General features: G+C 41.3%; 1 protein-coding gene across 1 annotated transcript in view; it reads left to right on the top strand.

Annotated features, from left to right (window-relative positions):
• Positions 1-19,060, top strand: part of USP42 (ubiquitin specific peptidase 42) — a gene marked incomplete at its 5' end in the record, with an annotated part of 41,538 nt that overhangs the window by 13,910 nt on the left and 8,568 nt on the right. Inside the window, 8 exons of the mRNA XM_080702102.1 lie at positions 932-1,002; positions 2,354-2,436; positions 4,410-4,521; positions 6,246-6,386; positions 7,400-7,500; positions 15,009-15,162; positions 16,846-17,562; positions 17,678-17,772. Coding sequence (XP_080558228.1) covers positions 932-1,002; positions 2,354-2,436; positions 4,410-4,521; positions 6,246-6,386; positions 7,400-7,500; positions 15,009-15,162; positions 16,846-17,562; positions 17,678-17,772 — 1,474 coding nt within the window. The remainder of the gene's footprint in view (positions 1-931; positions 1,003-2,353; positions 2,437-4,409; positions 4,522-6,245; positions 6,387-7,399; positions 7,501-15,008; positions 15,163-16,845; positions 17,563-17,677; positions 17,773-19,060) is intronic.

The raw sequence follows: 19,060 nt of genomic DNA, 5'->3' as shown, positions 1-19,060 counted from the left end.
GCCCTTCTACCTCTGGGCTACACTCCCAGACCTATTTTTACATTTTTATTTGGAAACAGGATCTCCTAAGCCAGCGCGCACAGCTGGCTTCGAACCTGCACAATCCTCCTATTTCTGCCTCCCAAGCGCGGGGATTACAAGCGTGGGCCACCACACCCAGCACTTGCTGGTAGTTTTTTATGTATGAGCAAGCTGGGGGAGCATACCATTTGTACAATGCTTCACTTTTTTCTTAATATTATAAATCTTATATTTCAGCAAACATGAGTCTGAGTCTTAACAGTTGCTATAGTATTCTTTTGATTTTTTTCTATTTGTTATATAGATTTCTTTTTTTATTACCATCAGTGTTTCATTGACCATGTACACATGCCTTTATGTGTATGTAAAAGTATATAAAATTCATAGAATTAGCATTTATGGATCATAGGGGATATATTTTAAATTTTATTACTGATACTGTCATACCAAGAAGTTACACCAGTTTATATTCCAACCAGTCATATGTAAGGGGCCTGATTCATGACACTTTCATCCATTTTTTAAAATGTTTTTGAATTTTTAATTTTTTGTGACATTGGGGATATAACCCAGGGGCATTCTACCGTCAAGCTGCACCCTAGCTCTATTTTTTATTCTTTACTTGAAACTGGGTCTCACTAAGTTGCAAAGGACTTCACTAAGTAGTTGAGGCTGGTGGTGAATCACAGTCCTCTTGTCTCAGCCTTCCAAATGCTGGGATTACAAGAGCGTGCCACCATGCCCAGCTACTTTCATCCTTTTTGGCTTAAAGTTAGCTTTTTTTGCACAATCTTAATAGATGAAAAATTATATTTATTTTGAAATAGTATTTGTATTCTGTCATTTCAATAGTTGATACTGTTGTAATAGTTATGCTTTGCTTATCTTTTGCATTTTATTTTTATTTCAGTCAAATGTTTAAATTGCAAGGGCGTTTCAGATACTTTTGATCCATATCTTGACATAACATTGGAGATAAAGGTAAATTTGATAATTATTTTAGTGATTAAGTTTAAAATCTTATTACCCTTTGGCTTGTCACTAATTTTAATAAAACCAGATTTTTCTGTCTATATTGGCCAAATTTAGATGGTTATTATTATTATTTTTTCCCAGTCCTGGGGTGGAGCCCCGGGACATTGCACTGTACCTCTGAGCTTCACCCCAGTCCTATTTTTTTAGTCTTTGTATTTTTGAAACAGGGTCTCACTGAGTTTGCAAATGTCCTCACTAAGTAGCTGAGGCTGTCCGGAACTATAATCCTCCCATCTCCGCCTCCCAAATGCTGGGATTACAAGCATGTGCCACTATGCCTGGCTAGTTGGTTATTATTTTTTAGAAACTATTTTGCATCTTGTATTTTCTAAGCTCTTGTTTTGTTTGTTTTTAATAGTCCTGAGAATTAAATCTAGAGGCATTCTACCTCCAAACTCTACCTCCATCTCTATTTTTATTTTGAAACAAGGTCTTGTTAGGTTGATGAAAATCTCACTACTTGCTGAGGCTGTCCTTGAACCAGAGATCCTCCTGTCTCAGCCTCCCAAATACTGGTTTATACTCCTTTTTTTTTATTGTCCTTGAGCTTTTGTTTTTCTGACTATAGATTGTAATATACAGTTACGACAAAATGGAGAAAGACCACAGATATGTATAAACCTATTCTCCGAATTTCTTTTTTTATGGTACTGAGATTTAACTCAAGGGGCATTCTACCTTTGAGCTAAACCCAGCCCTTTTTATTTTTTGATTTTTGAAACAGGATCTCACTAGGTTGCTGAGAGCCTCACTGCAGTGCTGAGGTAGTTCTCAAACCTCCAATCCTCCTGTCTCAGCTTCCCAGTGGATTACAGGTGTGCACTACCACCCCCAGCTAGAGTTAATTCCATTAGTATTTTGTTATATACTTCTCTAGAATAGATGACTTGCTTTTTATAGAAATGGGATTACGCCTTAGTCTGTTTGTCCAGTTGCTGTTGTAATTTAATTCTGCTTGTAGACCTTCTGTACCAGTGTGTTCTTTGGGAGATTGTGTTGTGGTCCAGTAAGTAGATAGACATTAGTTAGCATGCCTGGTTTCTTACTGGTTTTCACTTTTATTCCATCTTAAATAAATCCGAAACAATTTTACGTATTTTTGTTCTTTAATCTGTTTTTGAATGGGAGGGGAAATAATTTGTTATGTAGATGTATATAAGTGAACATCATCATAAAAAATATTTTACATGAAAGTTCTCATTTGTTTTTCTGTCTGCTGGTGTTGTATGTTCTCTCCCTCCCTCCCCTAACCTGTGGTGGTATGCAGTGATATGGTATTTATGCTTTTTTCTCCCAGGCTGCTCAGAGTGTTAACAAGGCTTTGGAACAGTTCGTGAAGCCAGAACAGCTTGATGGAGAAAACTCCTACAAGTGCAGCAAGTATGATGGGCAATGACTTGTTCTTGCTGCTGGCTACTCTCCTGGGGGTGGCAGGAAGACTTGGTTTGAAAGAGTTTTGTGTGTCTGAATGGCTTGCTAAGTTGCCTTTAGCTTCTGATGTCATCTAGGGGACACTACATCCTTGTCCTCTAGAGGCTAGAGCAAGCAATGTCTAGTGTTTCCACTCTTAAAAAATGTGCAGCTCTGCCAGACATGGTAGTACACACCTGTAATTCCAGTACTTGGGAGGCTGAGACAGTAGAATCACAGGTTTGAGGCCAGCCTCAGTAATTTAGCAAGACTCTCAACAACTTAGTGACACTCTGTTTAAAAAAAATAAAAATAAAAAAATAAAAATAAATAAATTTTTAAAATAGCAGCTGGGTGTGGTGACACACACTTGTAATCTCAAGCATTTGGGAGGCTGAGACAGGAGGATCTCGGTTCGTGGACAGCCTCAGCTATTTAGTTGAAGCCCTTTGCAACTCACTGAGACCCTGTTTCAAAACTAAAAAGAATAAAAAGTAGGGCTGGGAGTGTAGCTTAGAGGTAGAATGACTCTGGGTTTTATCTCCAGTATCACCAAGAAAAAAAAAAAAAAAGTGCCAACTCGTGCTGCACCCTTTGAAGGCTGGCACCTGACTATGGGTCTGGTTGGGTGGGAGAGAGCAAAGTAAGATCCACACTACGGGTGGTAGTTCTTCCTTCAAGGACACAGAGTGTGGGATGACATGTCTGTCAAGCAGCATCTTCATTGCCTTTCCTATTAGAAAAAGCTTGTAGCAGGGCGGGGGTGATTTTCTCCCAAAAGAGCTAAGGACCTTCTCTTTTATGGTAGATACCCAGATTGTGTGGTGTCTGCTGGAAACCTCTAATTTATATTACTCAGTAACACAGTCAAGAAAGCCTTTTTTAAGAAGACCCCGTTTCATAGATTTTAGGTTCATGTATTTCTACTTTATAGTCAGGTAATATAGGTAGTCTTTTGTTATCAAATATTCATTCTACGGGTGTGGTTGCGCACACTTTGTAATCCCCGTGCTTATGAGGCGGAGACAGGAGGATCACGCAGGTTCGAAGCCAGCCGCGCTGGCTTAAGAGACCCTGTTTCCAAATTTAAAAAAAATACATAAAATAGGTCTGGGAGTGTAGCCCAAAAGTAGAAGGGCTTCCAGGAACCCCAGTACCACCAAAAAGAAAGAAAGAAACAAACAAAAAAACCAAAAAAACCCAAATATTCATTCTGGGGGAAAGAAGCCTCCTTCTAAGACTGTAATGATTTCTTCTGTTTTAAATTCCATAGCCAGGCATGGTGGAGCTATACTAGCCACATAGTTTTTTTTGTTGTTGTTGTTTTTTGTTTTGCTGGGTCTGGGGATGGAACCCAGGGGCATTTGACCTCCAAGCTACACCGCTTGCCCTATTTTTTATTTTTATTTTGAAACCAGGTCTCACTAAGTTGCAGAGAGCCTCACTAAGTAGCTGAAGCGGTCCATGAACTGTGATCTTCCAGTCTCAGCCTCCCGAATGCTGGGATTACAAGCGTGCGCCACCACACCCAGTTATTTATTTATTTATTTATTTATTTATTTATTTATTTATTTAGTACTGGGTATGGAACCCAGAGGCATTCTACTTCCGAGCTACACCTCCAGTCCTATTTTTTTTTTCTTTCTTTGGAAACAGGGTCTCTATGAGTTGCAAAAGGCCTAAGTAGCTGAAGCTGGCCGGGAACCTGGATCCTCCTATCTCAGCCTCCCAAATGCTGGGATTACAAGTGTGCGCCACCACGCCTGGCTTATTTTTTATTTTGTAACAGGGTCTCACTAAGTTGTGGAGGGCCTCACTAGGTAGCTGAGGCTGGCTGCAAACTTGTGATTCTCCAGTCTCAGCTTCCCAAGTACTGGGTTATAGGTGTGTACCACTATGTTCAGCCATATTAATCTTTATCCTCTGTTTTTGTGTATTTCAAGGTGTAAAAAGATGGTTCCAGCTTCAAAAAGGTTCACTATACATAGATCTTCCAATGTTCTTACACTTTCTCTGAAGCGCTTTGCAAATTTTACTGGTGGAAAAATTGCTAAGGTATGTTATTAATCTGTTATGTAGAACTTTTCAAAGCTTGAGTATCAGTAGCTATTAGGGGTTAATGACCTAATTGAACAATCTTTGATTGATTGATTGATTGATTGGTTGATTCTCAGTACTGGAGATGGAACCCAGGGACATTCTACCTTTGAGCTACACCCCCAGCCCTATTTTTTTTTTGAAACGGGGTCTCTGAGTTGCAGAGGGCCTCACTAAGTAGCTGAGGCTGTCCTTGAACCATGATCCTCCTGTCTCAGCCTCCCAAATGCTGGGATTACAGGTGTGTGCCACCACGCCTGGCTTGAACAATCTTGATAATTTTCTAGCATTTGGTAGCAGAAAAAAACAAAGATGAAATAATGATAGTTTGGTATGTTTGCTTTTGATTGTATGTGTTTTTACTATATTCTTCAGCTGATTTTCTAGGGATAAAATTGGTAGTGATTATCTGTGTTTGGGCTTCATAGCCAGTTCTTGGGTATCCATGGAAATGAGGGAATACAGGGACACCTTATATAATTGAAATCTAAGGAATACTTTACTGATAGAGTTTGCTACTCTTTTATCAAAGCTCGTTTTCTTGTTTATTTTCATTTTTTACCATACACTGAATTTTCTCTTTCCTTCCTTCTTCCCTTCCTCTTCTCCCCCCCCCCCTCTTTCTTTCTTTCTTTTACAGTACTGGGGGTTGAATCTAGGGGCATTTTCCCAAGCTACACCCAAGCCCTATTTTTATTCTTTACTTTGAAACAGGGTCTCACTAAGTAGCTGAGGCTGGCCAAAAACTTATAATCTTCCTGTCTCAGCCTCCCAAGTACTGGGATTGATTACAAGTGTGTACCACCATTCCTGGCTGAATTTTCCCATTTTCTTTCCGCTAAATTGAAGGTGGTAAGTAGTCAAAAATCTAAAAGTATGCAAGAGAAATAAGTAATACATTCCTGAATTATTTTTAAAAAAAGTGGTAATTAATGTCCCGGGTTGTCATTTCTGTTACTATCTCCTTTGATGAATTTGAAATATTTACTTAATGTGGATCCTTACTTGTTTAAGGGAAATAAAAATATATATATAGTGGGACTGCCTCAGATATACTTAGATTCAAGCTGGTGTGATGGCACATGCCTGTAATTCCAGTACTTGGGAGGCCTAGATAAAAGTATTGCAGGTTCAAGGACAGCCTGAACAAGTAGTGAGACTCTCATCAACCTAGCAAGATCCTATTTTAAAATAAAAGAATAGCCGGGCGTGGTGGCGCACGCTTGTAATCCCCGTGCTTGGTAGGCGGAGACAGGAGGATCGCGCAGGTTCGAAGCCAGCCGCTCTGGCTTAAGAGAGCCTATTTCCAAATTAAAAAAATATAAAAATAGGTCTGGGAGTGTAGTCCGGAGGTAGAAGGGCTTCCAGAAACCCCAGTACCACCAAAATAAATAAATAAATAAATAAATAAATAAATAAATAAATAAATAAATAAATAAAGTAGGACTGAATGTGTACACACACACACACACACACACGCTCACACTCTTAGATTCAGGTGTCTTTCAGGTTGTCTCTTTTGAGAGATTAAGTGTGTGCATTGGGTTTCTGCTAGAACAACATTATAGGATATAGTGTCCTATGTCCTCCTAGGATACTCTAAATATTCTATACCTGAATACGGGGAATGATCTATGCCTTTAGAAATAACATTTCTTTCTCCTCTTTCTATTTCCATTTAGGATGTGAAATATCCTGAGTATCTTGATATTCGGCCATATATGTCTCAGCCAAACGGAGAACCAATTATTTATGTTTTGTATGCAGTGCTGGTACACACTGGTTTTAATTGCCATGCTGGCCATTACTTCTGCTACATAAAAGTAAGCTGTGTGGATTTTTCTAATTAACTATTTTCCTGTACTGTATAAATTAAAGTAGCTTAGCATTCTTGGGGGCAAAATGTAGGAATTTTTTTTTTTTTTTTGGTGGTACTAGGGATTGAACCCAGGGACATTCTGCCTCTGAGCTATATGCCCACCCTTATTTTATTTTTTATTTTGAAACAGGGTCTCACTAAGTTGCTGAGGGTCTTGTTAAGTTTCTGACACTGGCCATGAACCTGAGATCCTTTTCTCAGGCATATGTCTCACCATACCCTACTCAGAAGGTTGAACTTTTACAGTTAAAATGTAAATGTATAACCAGGCGTGGTGGTGCATGCTTATAATCCCAGTACTTGGGAGGCTGAGACAGGAGGATTGCAAGTTCGCAACCAGCCTCAGCTACTTGGTGAGGCCCTTTGCAACTCTGTGTTTTGAAATTAAAAAGACTAAAAAAATAGGGTTGGGGATTTAGCTCAGAGGTAGAATGCCCTTGGGTTCCATCCCTAGTGCCGCAAAAAATAAAAAATAAAGAATAAAAAGTCAGGCTGGGGGTGTAGTTTAGAGGTAGAATACCCCTGGGTTCAGTCCCCAGAACCTCTAAATAAATAAATAAATGAATAAATGTGAGTATATCTTTCTTTTCTCTCTTTGCTCCCTTCCTTTCTTTGCTTTCCCTTCCCACCTTCCTTCCCTCCCTTACTCCCTTCTTTCCTTTCCTCCATCCTTCCATCCTTACCTCCTTTTCTCTTTTTTAGTACTAGGAACACCCAACGGTGTTCTACATCAAGCTACACCCCCAGCTCTATTTTTATTTTTTATTTTGAAATAGAGTCTCACTAAATTGCTTAGAGCCTTGCTAGGTTGTTGAGGCTGGCCTCCAACCTGTGATGTTCCTGTCTCAGCTTGCCAAATACTGGTATTACAGGAAATGTCTATTTTTCTATGTCACTTGACTGTATTCCTTGTTTAACTAAATATAATCTCTCTCTGTTATTGGCTGTCTTCTGCAGGCTAGCAATGGGCTCTGGTATCAAATGAATGACTCCATTGTATCTACCAGTGATATTAGATCGGTACTCAGCCAGCAAGCTTACGTACTCTTTTATATCAGGTATTGAAAACAAGATGTTACATCTTCTTTTGTCTTTTTTTTCTCATTAATGTATTTAAATACAATTTTAAGGATATTTCTCCCCTTTTATGTTTGTTTGCAATATTGAGGATTAAACTCAGGGACACTGTATACTGGATTATATCCCCACCCTTTTTATTTGTTTGTTTGTTTATTTATTTATTTATTTTTGGTGGTACTGGAGATGGAACCCAGGGGCAGTCTACTTCCGAGCTACACTCCTATCCCTATTTTTAGTCTTTTATTTATTTATTTTTGATAGTCACTAATTTTTAATAATGGAAAGTGATCATAAAGCCAAAATATTTGAGAACCATTGCTGACAGCAATTAAAGAAAGTAACTTAGGAGAACACACATTGATGCACATAAAATTGGCAAGAAGCAAGACAAAAATGTCCACATGGTTATATTTACTGTGAAACACACAAAAAAGAATAATAGTAAACTATATTGTTTAAAATGTATAAGTAGCAAAGCAAAGATTTATATAAAAGTAATCACTGGTTATCTTTCATAGGACAATGAAGGATTATGATAGGGGACACCTATGGAGGTATTCTTGGAATACTGAAATATTATATTTATTTTTAAATATATTTTTATTGGTGCATTATAGTCTCACATTATATTGTAGTTCAGAGTGATAGGGATAAACAGATATACAGCACTTGGTGAGCTTCCCCAGCTCACTACTCATTAATATTTTATTTTTTGATCTGGTTACAGTTTTGTAATTATTCATTTTACTTTGTTTATATTTTATCAGCAGTAAATTTCTGAACTAAAAATATATTTTAAGAATCAAGAAAAGCTTCATCTTAACAAGAAAAAACAAGAAAAAACAAAATAGAAATAAGCCAGGCGTGGTGGCACATGCTTGTAATCCCTGTGCTTGGGAGGCTGAGATAGGATTGCACAGGTTTGAAGCCAGCCCCAGCTACTTAGTGAGGCTCTCAGCAACCTAGTGAGACCTTGTTTTCAAATAAAATATAAAATAGGTCTGGGTCTTGGTATATTGCCTGGAGGTAGAAAGCCTCTGGGTTCTACCTCCAAGTACCACCACCCCCAAAAAATAATACTACAAAATATTAATCAAAATAAAAAGCAGTATATTTATTCTAATAACTAAAGTAAAATATTAAGGCATAAAGTACTTATAAGAATCTAGAAGCCGGGTGTGGTGGCGCACGCTTGTAATCCCAGCCTTCAGGAGGCTGAGACCGGAGGATTGTGGTTCGCGGACAGCCTCAGCTTCTTAGTGAGGCCTCTGCAACTCAGTGAGACCTGGTTTCAAAATAAAAAATAAAAAATAGGGCAGGGGGTGTAGCTCGGAGATTGAATGCCCCTGGGTTCTATCCCCAGATCTGGGAAGAAAAAAAAAAAAAGAATCTAGAGCCGGGCGTGGTGGTGCATGCTTGTAATCCCAGCTTTTGGGATCACGGTTCGTGGACAACCTCAGCTACTTAGGCCCTCCGCAACTTAGTGAGACCCTGTCTCAAAATAAAGAATAAAAAATAGGGCAGGGGCTGTTGCTTGGAGGTCAAATGCCCCTGGGTTCCATCGCCAGACCTGCAAAAAAAAAAAAAAAAAAAAATCTAGTATAGTATGTAATGGAAGATTCAGTTCACTGAGATATAAATAATCTATATTCTTTTTTTTTTTTTTTTGTGGTACTGGGAGTGGAACCCAGAGGCTTTCTACCTCCGGGCTATACTCCCAGACCTATTTTATATTTTATTTGGAAACAGGGTCTCACTAGGTTGCTGAGAGCCTCACTAAGTAGCTGAGGCTGGCTTTGAAACTGCACAGTCCTCCTGTCTCAGCCTCCCAAGCGTGGGGATTACAAGTGTGCACCACCACGCCTGGCTATAATCTATATTCTTACACAGGTAATGCAAGTTTCAAAATATATAAAACAAGAATAAAGAGAATCATGAGTAGAAATTTATAAATATATCATTGTATAATTTCATATACTAAAGGACAAATCAAGCAGACAAAAATATAACAGATTTAGCCAGGCGTGTTGGCGCACGCTTGTAATCCCCGTGCTTGGGAGGCTGAGACAGGAGGATCACACAGGTTCGAAGCCAGCCTTAGCTACTTAGTGAGGCTCTTTGCAACTCAGTGAGACCCTCTTTCAAAATAAAGTATAAAATAGGTCTGGGATGCCGGGCGTGGTGGCGCACGCTTGTAATCCCAGCATTTGGGAGGCTGAGACCTGGAGGATAGTGGTTCGCAGACAGCCTCAGCTACTTAGTGAGGCCCTCTGCAACTCAGTGAGACCTGGTTTCAAAATAAAGAATAAAAAATAGGGCAGGGGGTGTAGCTCGGAGGTCAAATGCCCCTGTGTTCCATCCCCAGGCCCGCAAAAAATAAATAAAATAAATAAAAAAAAAAAAATAAAATAGGTCTGGGAGTGTAGCCCGGAGATAGAAAGCCGCTGGGTTCCACCCCTAGTACCACCCAAAAACAAAACAAAACCCCCCAAAAAAACAGATTTAAAACAATTAACATGCATTATATACATACATATATGTATAGATATTGTATATATGTCTGTATAAATATGTGTCTATAAATATATGTATGTATAAAACAATACTGTACCGTCAAGCGTGGTGGCACATGCTTGTAATCCCAGCATTTGGGAGGCTGAAACTGGAGGATTGCAGTTTGGGGATAGCCTCAGCTACTTAGGCCCTCCGTAACTTAGTGAGACCCTGTTTCAAAATAAAGATTAAGGCCGGGCGTGGTGGCACACGCTTGTAATCCCAGTACTTGGTAGGCTGAGACAGGAGGATCACAGTTAGCAGACGGCCTCAGCTACTTAGGCCCTTTGCAACTTAGTGAGACCCTGTTTCAAAATAAAGAATAAAAAATAGGGCTGGGGCATAGCTCAGAGGTAGAATGCCCCTGGGTTCTAATCCCAGTACTGCCCCAAAAGAAAAAAAGAGTAAAAAATAGGGCAGGGAGTGTAGCTCAGAGGTTGAATACCCCGGATTCCATCCCCAGACCCGCAATAAATAAACAAACAAAACACTGTATTCCAAACTGGAGAATATACATTTTTTAAAAAATAGCCAGGCGTGGTGGTGCATGCTTGTAATCCCTATGGTTGGGAGGCAGAGACAAGTGGATCGCGCAGGTTCGAAGCCAGCCTTGCTGGCTTAGGAGACCCTGTTTCCAAATAAAAAAAATATACATACATACATACATACATATGTATGTATGTATATGTATGTGTATGTATGTATGTATGTGTGTGTGTATATATATATATATATGAGTGTAGCCCAAAGGTAGAAGGGTTTCCAGGAACCCCAGTACCACCAATCAATCAATCAATAATAATAAAGATTACTGACGGGCATGGTGGTGCATGCTTGTAATCTCCGTGCTTGGGAGGTTGAGACAGGAGGATCGCACAGGTTCAAGGCCAGCCTCAGCTAATTAGTGAGGCTCTTGGCAACTTAGTGAGACCCTGTTTCCAAATAAAATATAAAAAAGGTCTGAGAGTATAGCGTGGAGGTAGAAAGCCCCTGGGTTCCACCCCTAGTATCACACAAAAAATAAATAAAGATTACTTATGAATATTATGAGTGTTTTAGTCCATAAAAAACATCACAAAACATAAAAAACTGGTATGTTTTTTGGTGGCAATGGGATTAGGTTAATTAAGGATAATGTGTGTGTGTGTGTGTGTGTGTGTGTGTGTGTGTGTGTGTGTGTGTGTTACTAGGGATGGAACCCCAAGGCTTTACCTCTGGGCTACACTCCCAGACCTATTTGATATTTTATTTGGAAACAGGGTCTCACTAAATTGCTGAGAGCCTCACTAAGTAGGCGAGGCTGGCTTCAAACCTGTGTGATCCTCTGGTCTCAGCCTCCCAAGTGCTGGAATTACAAGCGTGCACCACCACGCAAGACCGTTTTTTTCTTTCTTTTATTTTGGTGGTACTGGGGATGGAACCCTTCTACCTCCGGGCTATACTTCCAGACCTATTTTATATTTCATTTGGAAACAGGTTCTCTTAAGCCAGGGAGGCAGGCTTCAAACCTACGCGATCCTCCTGTCTCTGCCTCCCCAAGCGCAGGGATTACAAGCGTGAGCCACCAATGCCCTGCTCCCTTTTTATTTTTTTATTGTGAGACAGGGTCTCACTAAGTTGTCAGGGCCACCATCAAACTTGTGACCATCAAACTTGTGATCCTTCTGCCTCAGCTTCCTGAGCAGCTGTAATTACAGGCATATGCCATTGTACCCAGCCATGTTTTAGTTGCCTTTTTAAGAAGCCAGCTTGAAGGTTAACTCTGCCATGTGCCTGGAGAGTAAGGAGGTCATTTCTTAGTATGGATTACGAGTTTGCTTTAGTTTCCACCTCTTTGGCAGCTCAACACTCAAAGTGAAAGGAAAGGCAACTGAAGAGGGCAAGTATGCTCCTGGTAGCAGCCAAGTGGGTCCAGGGGCCACTGAGGCAGCAGGGAGAGGCCTTGGGAAGGTGGTTCTGAGCACATGAATGATCATAGCCAGCATTTCCCACAGCTGAGCACAGGCTGCCTATCTACTGTGAGCTTGGACCAGCACCAGCACCAGTGCTCAGGTGTGTCTTGTGGCCACACACTCTTACTCACTAGTTCCATTTTTTGAAAAAAATCTCATGTGTGCTCCAAGGTATCCCTCAGTACCCTTTTTATTTGGAGATCCTGGGGATGGAATCCAGGGCCTTAAGCATGTTAGGCAAGTGCTTTACTACTAAACTATATCCCTAACCCTCTAGGTGTCCTTATTAATAGCTAAAAACTAGGAATATTTTAAAATATCCATAGTTATCCCCAGTACTTGGGAGGCTGAATAGGAGAAGTGCAGGGTCAAAGCCAGCATCAGCAGCGTAGCAGAGACACTGTCTCAAAATAGAAAATAAAAAGAGCTGTGGGTTCAGCAACTTAGTGAAACCCTGTTCAAAATAAAGAATAAAAATAGGGCTGGGGTGTAGCTTGGAGGTAAGAATGTGCCTGGGTTCATTTCCCAGTACAAAAAATAAATTAAAAAATACTAAGATGTTCATCAGTGCCAAAATGATCATAGCCATATTTTGAAATATTACACAACTGTGATTGGTTGATATCTTCTTTCCCCTTAACTGGAGATTGAACCCCAGGAACACTCTACCACTGAGCTACATCCCTAGCCCTTTTTGAGACAGTGTCTTACTCAGTTGCTCAGACTGGCCACAAACTGATCCTCTTGCCGCAGCCTCTATTTTTAAGTGTTATCTGTTTATTCATTGTGTATTAGGGCTTGAACCCAGGGGCATTCTACCTCTGAGCTGCACCCCCAGCCCTTTTTGTTTTTTTATTTTGAAGCAGGATTTGACTAAGTTGCGGGAGGTTAGCCTCAAACCTGTGATCCTCTTATCTCAGCCTTCCAAATAACTAGAATTTTAAGCATGTGCCAACCACGCCTGGCTCTCTTACTTTTGAAACTGGGTCTTACTGTTATCCATGCTTGGCCTCAAACTCATCATCTTCCTACTACTAAGAGTGGTTTTCATAAAGGTATTTTATTCTTATTTATTTTTATTATTAAAACTGTGGAATATTTCATGAATTTGCATGTCATCCTTGGCACAAGGTCCATGCTAATACTTCTGTATTGTTCCTATTTTAGCATACATGCTGCTGAAGCAAGTATTATAAAGCCTTTTTTTTTTTTTTTTTTTGGTATTGGGTATTGAACCCAGGGTCATTCTACCCCTGAGCTTTACCTCTGGCCCTTTTTATATTTTTATTTTGAAATAGAATCTTGCTGTGCTGGGCGTGGTGGCGCACGCTTGTAATCCCCACGCTTGGGAGGCAGAGACAGGAGGATCGCGCAGGTTCGAAGCCAGCTGCGCGCGCTGGCTTAGGAGACCCTGTTTCAAAAATATAAAATAGGTCTGGGAGTGTAGCCCGGAGGTAGAAGGGCTTCCAGGAACCCCAGTACCACCAAAAAAAAAAAAAAAAAGAAAGAAATAGAATCTTGCTAAATTGCCGAGGCTGGCCACGAACTTGGGATCCTCCTGTCTTAGCTTCTCAAGTACTGGCATTACAGGTATGTACTATTGTACCTGGTTATGAAGTCTTTTAATTAATTAATTTATTTATTTTTTCAGCCGGGCGTGGTGGTGCACGCTTGTAATACCCGCACTTGGGAGGCAGACACAGGAGGATCACACAGGTTCAAAGCCAGCCGTGCTGGCTTAAGAGACCCTGTTTCCAAAAATAAAAAAATATAAAAATAGGTCTGGGAGTGTAGCCCGGAGGTAGAAGGGTTCCATCCCCAGTACCACCAAAAAAAAAAGAAAAAAATGTATTTTTTTCAGTACTGGGTATTGAACCCAAGGGCATTCTACCTCTGAGCTAAACCCTCAGCACTATTTTATTTTTTATGTTGAAACAGTGTCTCATTAAGTTATTGTGCCCTGGACCTCCAGCTCTCCTCCTTTTTCTACCTCTCAAGTACTGGTATTATAGATGTGTACCACTGTGCTCAGCCTTTTTTTTTTTTTTTAAATGCTTTGAAATAGTGATGAATATATTTGGGGGAAAAGTAGTTTGGACACAACTAGTGGAAAATAACAGTATGGGCGAAAGCTTGGGGGATAATTCCTAAATCAGAATGGGAGCTGCTTCTGAGGGGCAAGTTGAAGGATAGTGTTTTCTTCCTTCCTTTTTGGACATTATAGATTTTTTTTTACAATGACGTGTATTTATAACTTAAAAGATAAAATTAGAGCCAGGCATGGTGGCACACGCTTGTAATCCCAGCATTTAGGAGGCTGAGACTGGAGGATCACAGTTCACAGACATCCTCAGCTACTTAGTGAGGCCCTCTGCAACTCAGTGAGACCCTGTTTCAAAATAAAAAATTAAAAAAAAAAAAATGGGCAGGAGGTGTAGCTTGGAGGTCAAATGCCTCTGGATTCCATTCCCAGACCCGCAAAAAACAAAAACTTAAAAGATAAATAAAAGAGTAGCTTTCTAATAGGGACATCCTCAGTACTTACAGTTAAAAAAAATACCATTTTAGCTGGGCAAGGTGGCGCACACTTGTAATCCCAGCACTTGGGAGGCTGAGACAGGAGGATCGCGCAGGTTCGAAGCCAGCCTCAGCTACTGAGTGAGGCTCTCAGCAACTTAGTGAGACCCTGTTTCCAAATAAAGTATAAAAAGTAGGTCTGGGAGTATAGCCTGGAGGTAGAAAAGCCCCTGGGTTCCACCCCCAGTACCACCAAAAATCCATTTCATTTCATCCCGATCTGAGCACCTAATGCTGACATAATCCTGAAGGAAGTAATGGACATGGTCTGTGTCTTGTGAGATGACAGCACTGGTTTTCCTTCAGTTTCATTTTGAGCTGTTAAGTACTATTAAATTCGTAACTGAATCTCTTCTAAGGAGGTATTCTTTGTTACCTTAAACCATATCACTCTTTGTCCTCAGGTCCCACGATGTGAAAAATGGAGGCGAACTTACTCATTCCGCCCATAGCCCTGGCCAGTCCTCTCCTCGCCCTGTCATCAGTCAGCGGGTGGTCACCAACAAGCAGGCCACGCCGGGGTTTATTGGACCACAGCTTCCCTCTCACATGATCAAGGTAACATCTCATAATATCAGGATATGTTTAGGTCAGTCTTTAACACATATCTTCAAACCCTCAAATTAACATTGCAGTAGTTGCTGTGTCCTCGTCTACAATGAATTTCTTGTCAAGAAAGTTTATTCAAGCCATTTATTACTGCAAATATACACGAACCTCAGCATGAGGAGAGTGATGAAGAGGCTGGTCTGAGCATGAGTGTACTTAGATGATAGCCTCTCCTGGGTACCCCACTTATCGTGGGCTAGATATTTGGGTATCTTAATTAATGTTGGGTACCAGGAAAGTGACCCTTTCACAAAGACACTTTTATTATGTCCATGCAGCTGTTGAGGAGTGTGTGGCATTTTCTGTCTGCTGTCCACCTGGGTTGGATCGTACTCCTGATGGTCCTGTCGGGAGGACCGCCCCTGTGCCCTGTCACATGAAGCAATCTGCAGAGTGGGGCCTGGCTGTCAGGCTCACAAGGAGAGGAGTGCAGCCTGTCTGCATCTGGGACCACGTCGTGTCACTGTGCTGTAGTATTTTACAGCTTCCCAGTTTCAGTTTGATTTCATTTAGCAGATTTTCTAGTTGTATCCTTTTTAAAAATGGATATTGGGAAGTATTTGAATTAAATGCCTTTGTGAGCTGGGCAGACAGGAAGCTTCTGAATTGCTTCAGAGTGACATCAAGGCACTGCAACCAGAAAGTATGTGCCTGTTGAAAGGGGCAGATGGAACTGGTCCTTCCTTCCTCCCTTTCTCCCTCTCTGTCTTCCCCCCCTTCCTCCCTTCCTTTCTTCTTTCCCTCCCTCTCTCTTTTTTTTTTTTTCTTGTACTGGGGATTGAACTCAGGGTGGTTTACCTCAGAGCTACATCCTCAGCCCTGTTTTGTTTTTATTTTGAAACAGGGTCTCGCTAAGTTGTTGAGTCTCAGTTGCTGAGGCTGGCCTTGAACCTGTGATCCTTCTGTTTCAGCCTCCCAAATACTGGGATAACAGGTGTGTGCCGCAATGCCTGGCTGCAGTTGATTTTTCAAGAATTTATTAATTAATTAATTTATTTATTTTTGTTTTTACCATGAAGGCTTCCAGTGTTAAGATAACAACTAATTCTTATATTTAAGAAAACATTGTAAAGGCCAAACATGATTCATATGTAACATACCAACTTTTACCTGGGTCACCACAGGTGTTCAGCAATAGTAATGGGAACCTATAGTAACAGAACTGCTCAAGTAGAATTTGGAGACATCATGGGGTGGTGCAGGAGGGTCGCAGCCTTTCCTGTCTCTGCCCTTCAGTGGTCTCCCGTACTCCAAGGCCAGTGGTGATCTTGCTTCCCAGCACTTCCTGTCTGTGTATTGGTGGCCTCCCAAGAAACCCTGCTGAGGAAAACTTGTGACTTTGTGCTCAGAGGGGCCTGATGGTTTTTGTTAGATTTAGAACAGAAAGAATTTGGTTTGGGGTTGTATTCTAGCAAACATTTTTGTCCTGTTTATTGATTAATTACCAGAAAACTGGGGCCCATTAGAGATGCATGTAGGCAGGAACAGATGAAAAAAAAAAAAAAGGGAGGTCCTTCTAGATATGTGAAGCCCCATAGGTCAGAACAAGACCTGTATGTAAGTCAGGAGGCCCCTCAGCCAGAGTGGACCCTGTCACGAGTACTGACCTGGCTGTGGTTTTCTCCCTTCCAGAATCCACCTCATTTGAATGGGACGGGGCCATTGAAAGACACGCCAAGCAGTTCCATGTCAAGTCCTAATGGAAATTCCAGTGTCAACAGGGCTGGTTCTGTTAATGCTTCCACTTCTGTTCAAAACTGGTCAGTTAACAGGCCCTCAGTTATTCCAGAACATCCCAAGAAACAAAAAATCACCATCAGTATTCACAACAAGTTGCCTGTTCGCCAAGGGCAGTCTCAGCCTAACCTTCATAGCAATTCTTTGGAGGCCCCTAACAAGCCTGTTCCCTCTTCTACCATTACCAATTCTTCTGCAATACAGTCTACCTCGAATGCATCTATGATGTCAGTTTCTAGTAAAGTAGCAAAACCGATCTCTCCCAGTGAATCCTGCTCCAAGCCAGTGATGAACGGCAAGTCCAAGCTGAGCTCCAGTGTCCTGGTCCCCTACGGCGCCGAGTCATCTGAAGAGTCTGACGAGGAGTCCAAGGGTCTGGCCAAGGAGAATGGTGTGGGCACAATGGCGAGCTCGCACCTTGCTGCTCAAGAAGCCGAAGATGGGGAGGCTTTGCAGCCTGAGCTCCAAGACCCTGTCGCTCTAAATGGTGCTACTAGTGCAGACAGCAACCCGAAAGAAAATGGGCTGTCATTTGATGATGCCAGTTGCCAAGTCCAGCCTCCTCTACACTCAGAGAATCCCTTTCCTAAAGCAAATGGTCTTCCTGGCAAGGTGAGTGAGCGGGTGTGGGCGGCTCTGCTTTGAGTCTCATCTGTGGCCATTCATGGGGCTAGATTAAGCTCTGAGCTGGAAGCTAGAGTTGCACTGTCTTTGTTTTTTATTGTAGCTGATGTCTGTTCCTTTGCCATCACTCCCAGAAGACCAAGTCCTAGAGACCTTCAAACTTAGCAACAAAGTAAAAGGCTCAACAGATGAAATGAGGTAAAATAAGAATGAGGAAATGAACTTTATGGTATGAAATAAAGTAATGTGTATGGATGTCAGTATTTTAGCCCTGTAGAAGTCTTATAATGAACATTTTGAATCCTGGAATAATTTAAATAGCATGTTAATTTGCCTTTGAGAACAGTCATAAAATATGTAGTGAGCTGGGCGTGGTGGCGCAGGCTTGTAATCCCAGCGCTTGGGAGGCTAAGACAGAAGGAGTGCACAGGTTCAAAGCCAGCCTCAGCTACTTAGTGAGGCTCTCAGCAACTTAGTGAGATCCTGTTTCCAAATAAAATATAAAATAGGTCTGGGAGTATAGCCTAGAGGTAGAAAAGCCCCTGGGTTCCACCCCCAGTATCACACACACACACACACACACACACACACACACACACACAAAGAAAATAAAATATGTAGTATGTGGGACTTAGTTGTGACAGTATGGCAGCTCCTGCTGTCGCTTCATTCTCTGGCTAGGGACGCCATTGGTGCACTTCTGAATCTGATACATCCTAGTGAAGGACAAGCAGGTGAAGGTATAGGAAGGTTATGAGGCAGCAGTTTGCAACTCTCATGAAGCAAACATTTTGTAAGGGCCCCTCTAGAAATCTGAAACTCATGCAGAATACAACCTTCCCCCATACTTTATTTAAAAAAAAAAATCAGTCTATGGGCCTGACTGTAATGTAATTCAGGAATAAAAGGGAAGGAATTCCAAATGTGCCCATTGTTGTCTCAGTGTGGAAACCACAAGGTGAGACCACACCACTGAAGGGTGTGTGCAGCCAGGCAATTGCTGTGTGCACAGGGCCGTTTGGAACACTATTTGAGTACCATGTGCAGATTTGCCATCAGGGCAAACAACTTTTGTGAAGTTCTGACCAGGTCATAATACGATCATCGCTTGATTTTATAGACTAGTTAGATTCCTGGAAAATTTAGTGTCCAAGAAAACAGTGCTAACAATGTAACTCGGGTTTTCACCCCCATAGATGTGAGGACATGTGAGATAGAGGACTCCTCAACTGTGTAGGGCACCAGTGCCTTTGGGGCTCCCCACCGCTGGATCAACCCTAGAAGGCCCTGCAGGTGCTAGTTTCCCCACTGAGGGTCTGTGTTAGGAAGGCTTGGTGGTTAAAGTGGGAGGAGCACTCTTTCCAGTTTACCTGAGACAGGACAGCTGGGATGCTCAGTCATCTGCACAGTGACTTTCCTTTTGTGTCTTTCCTACTCTAGCTTAGCACTTATCAAATTTAACATCTGTGAGGAATATCATAGGTCA

This window comes from Muscardinus avellanarius (genome assembly GCF_963383645.1).
Source record: "Muscardinus avellanarius genome assembly, chromosome: 10".
In the NCBI taxonomy this organism is placed as follows: domain Eukaryota; kingdom Metazoa; phylum Chordata; class Mammalia; order Rodentia; family Gliridae; genus Muscardinus; species Muscardinus avellanarius.
This window is presented reverse-complemented; position numbering and strand designations above follow the sequence as displayed.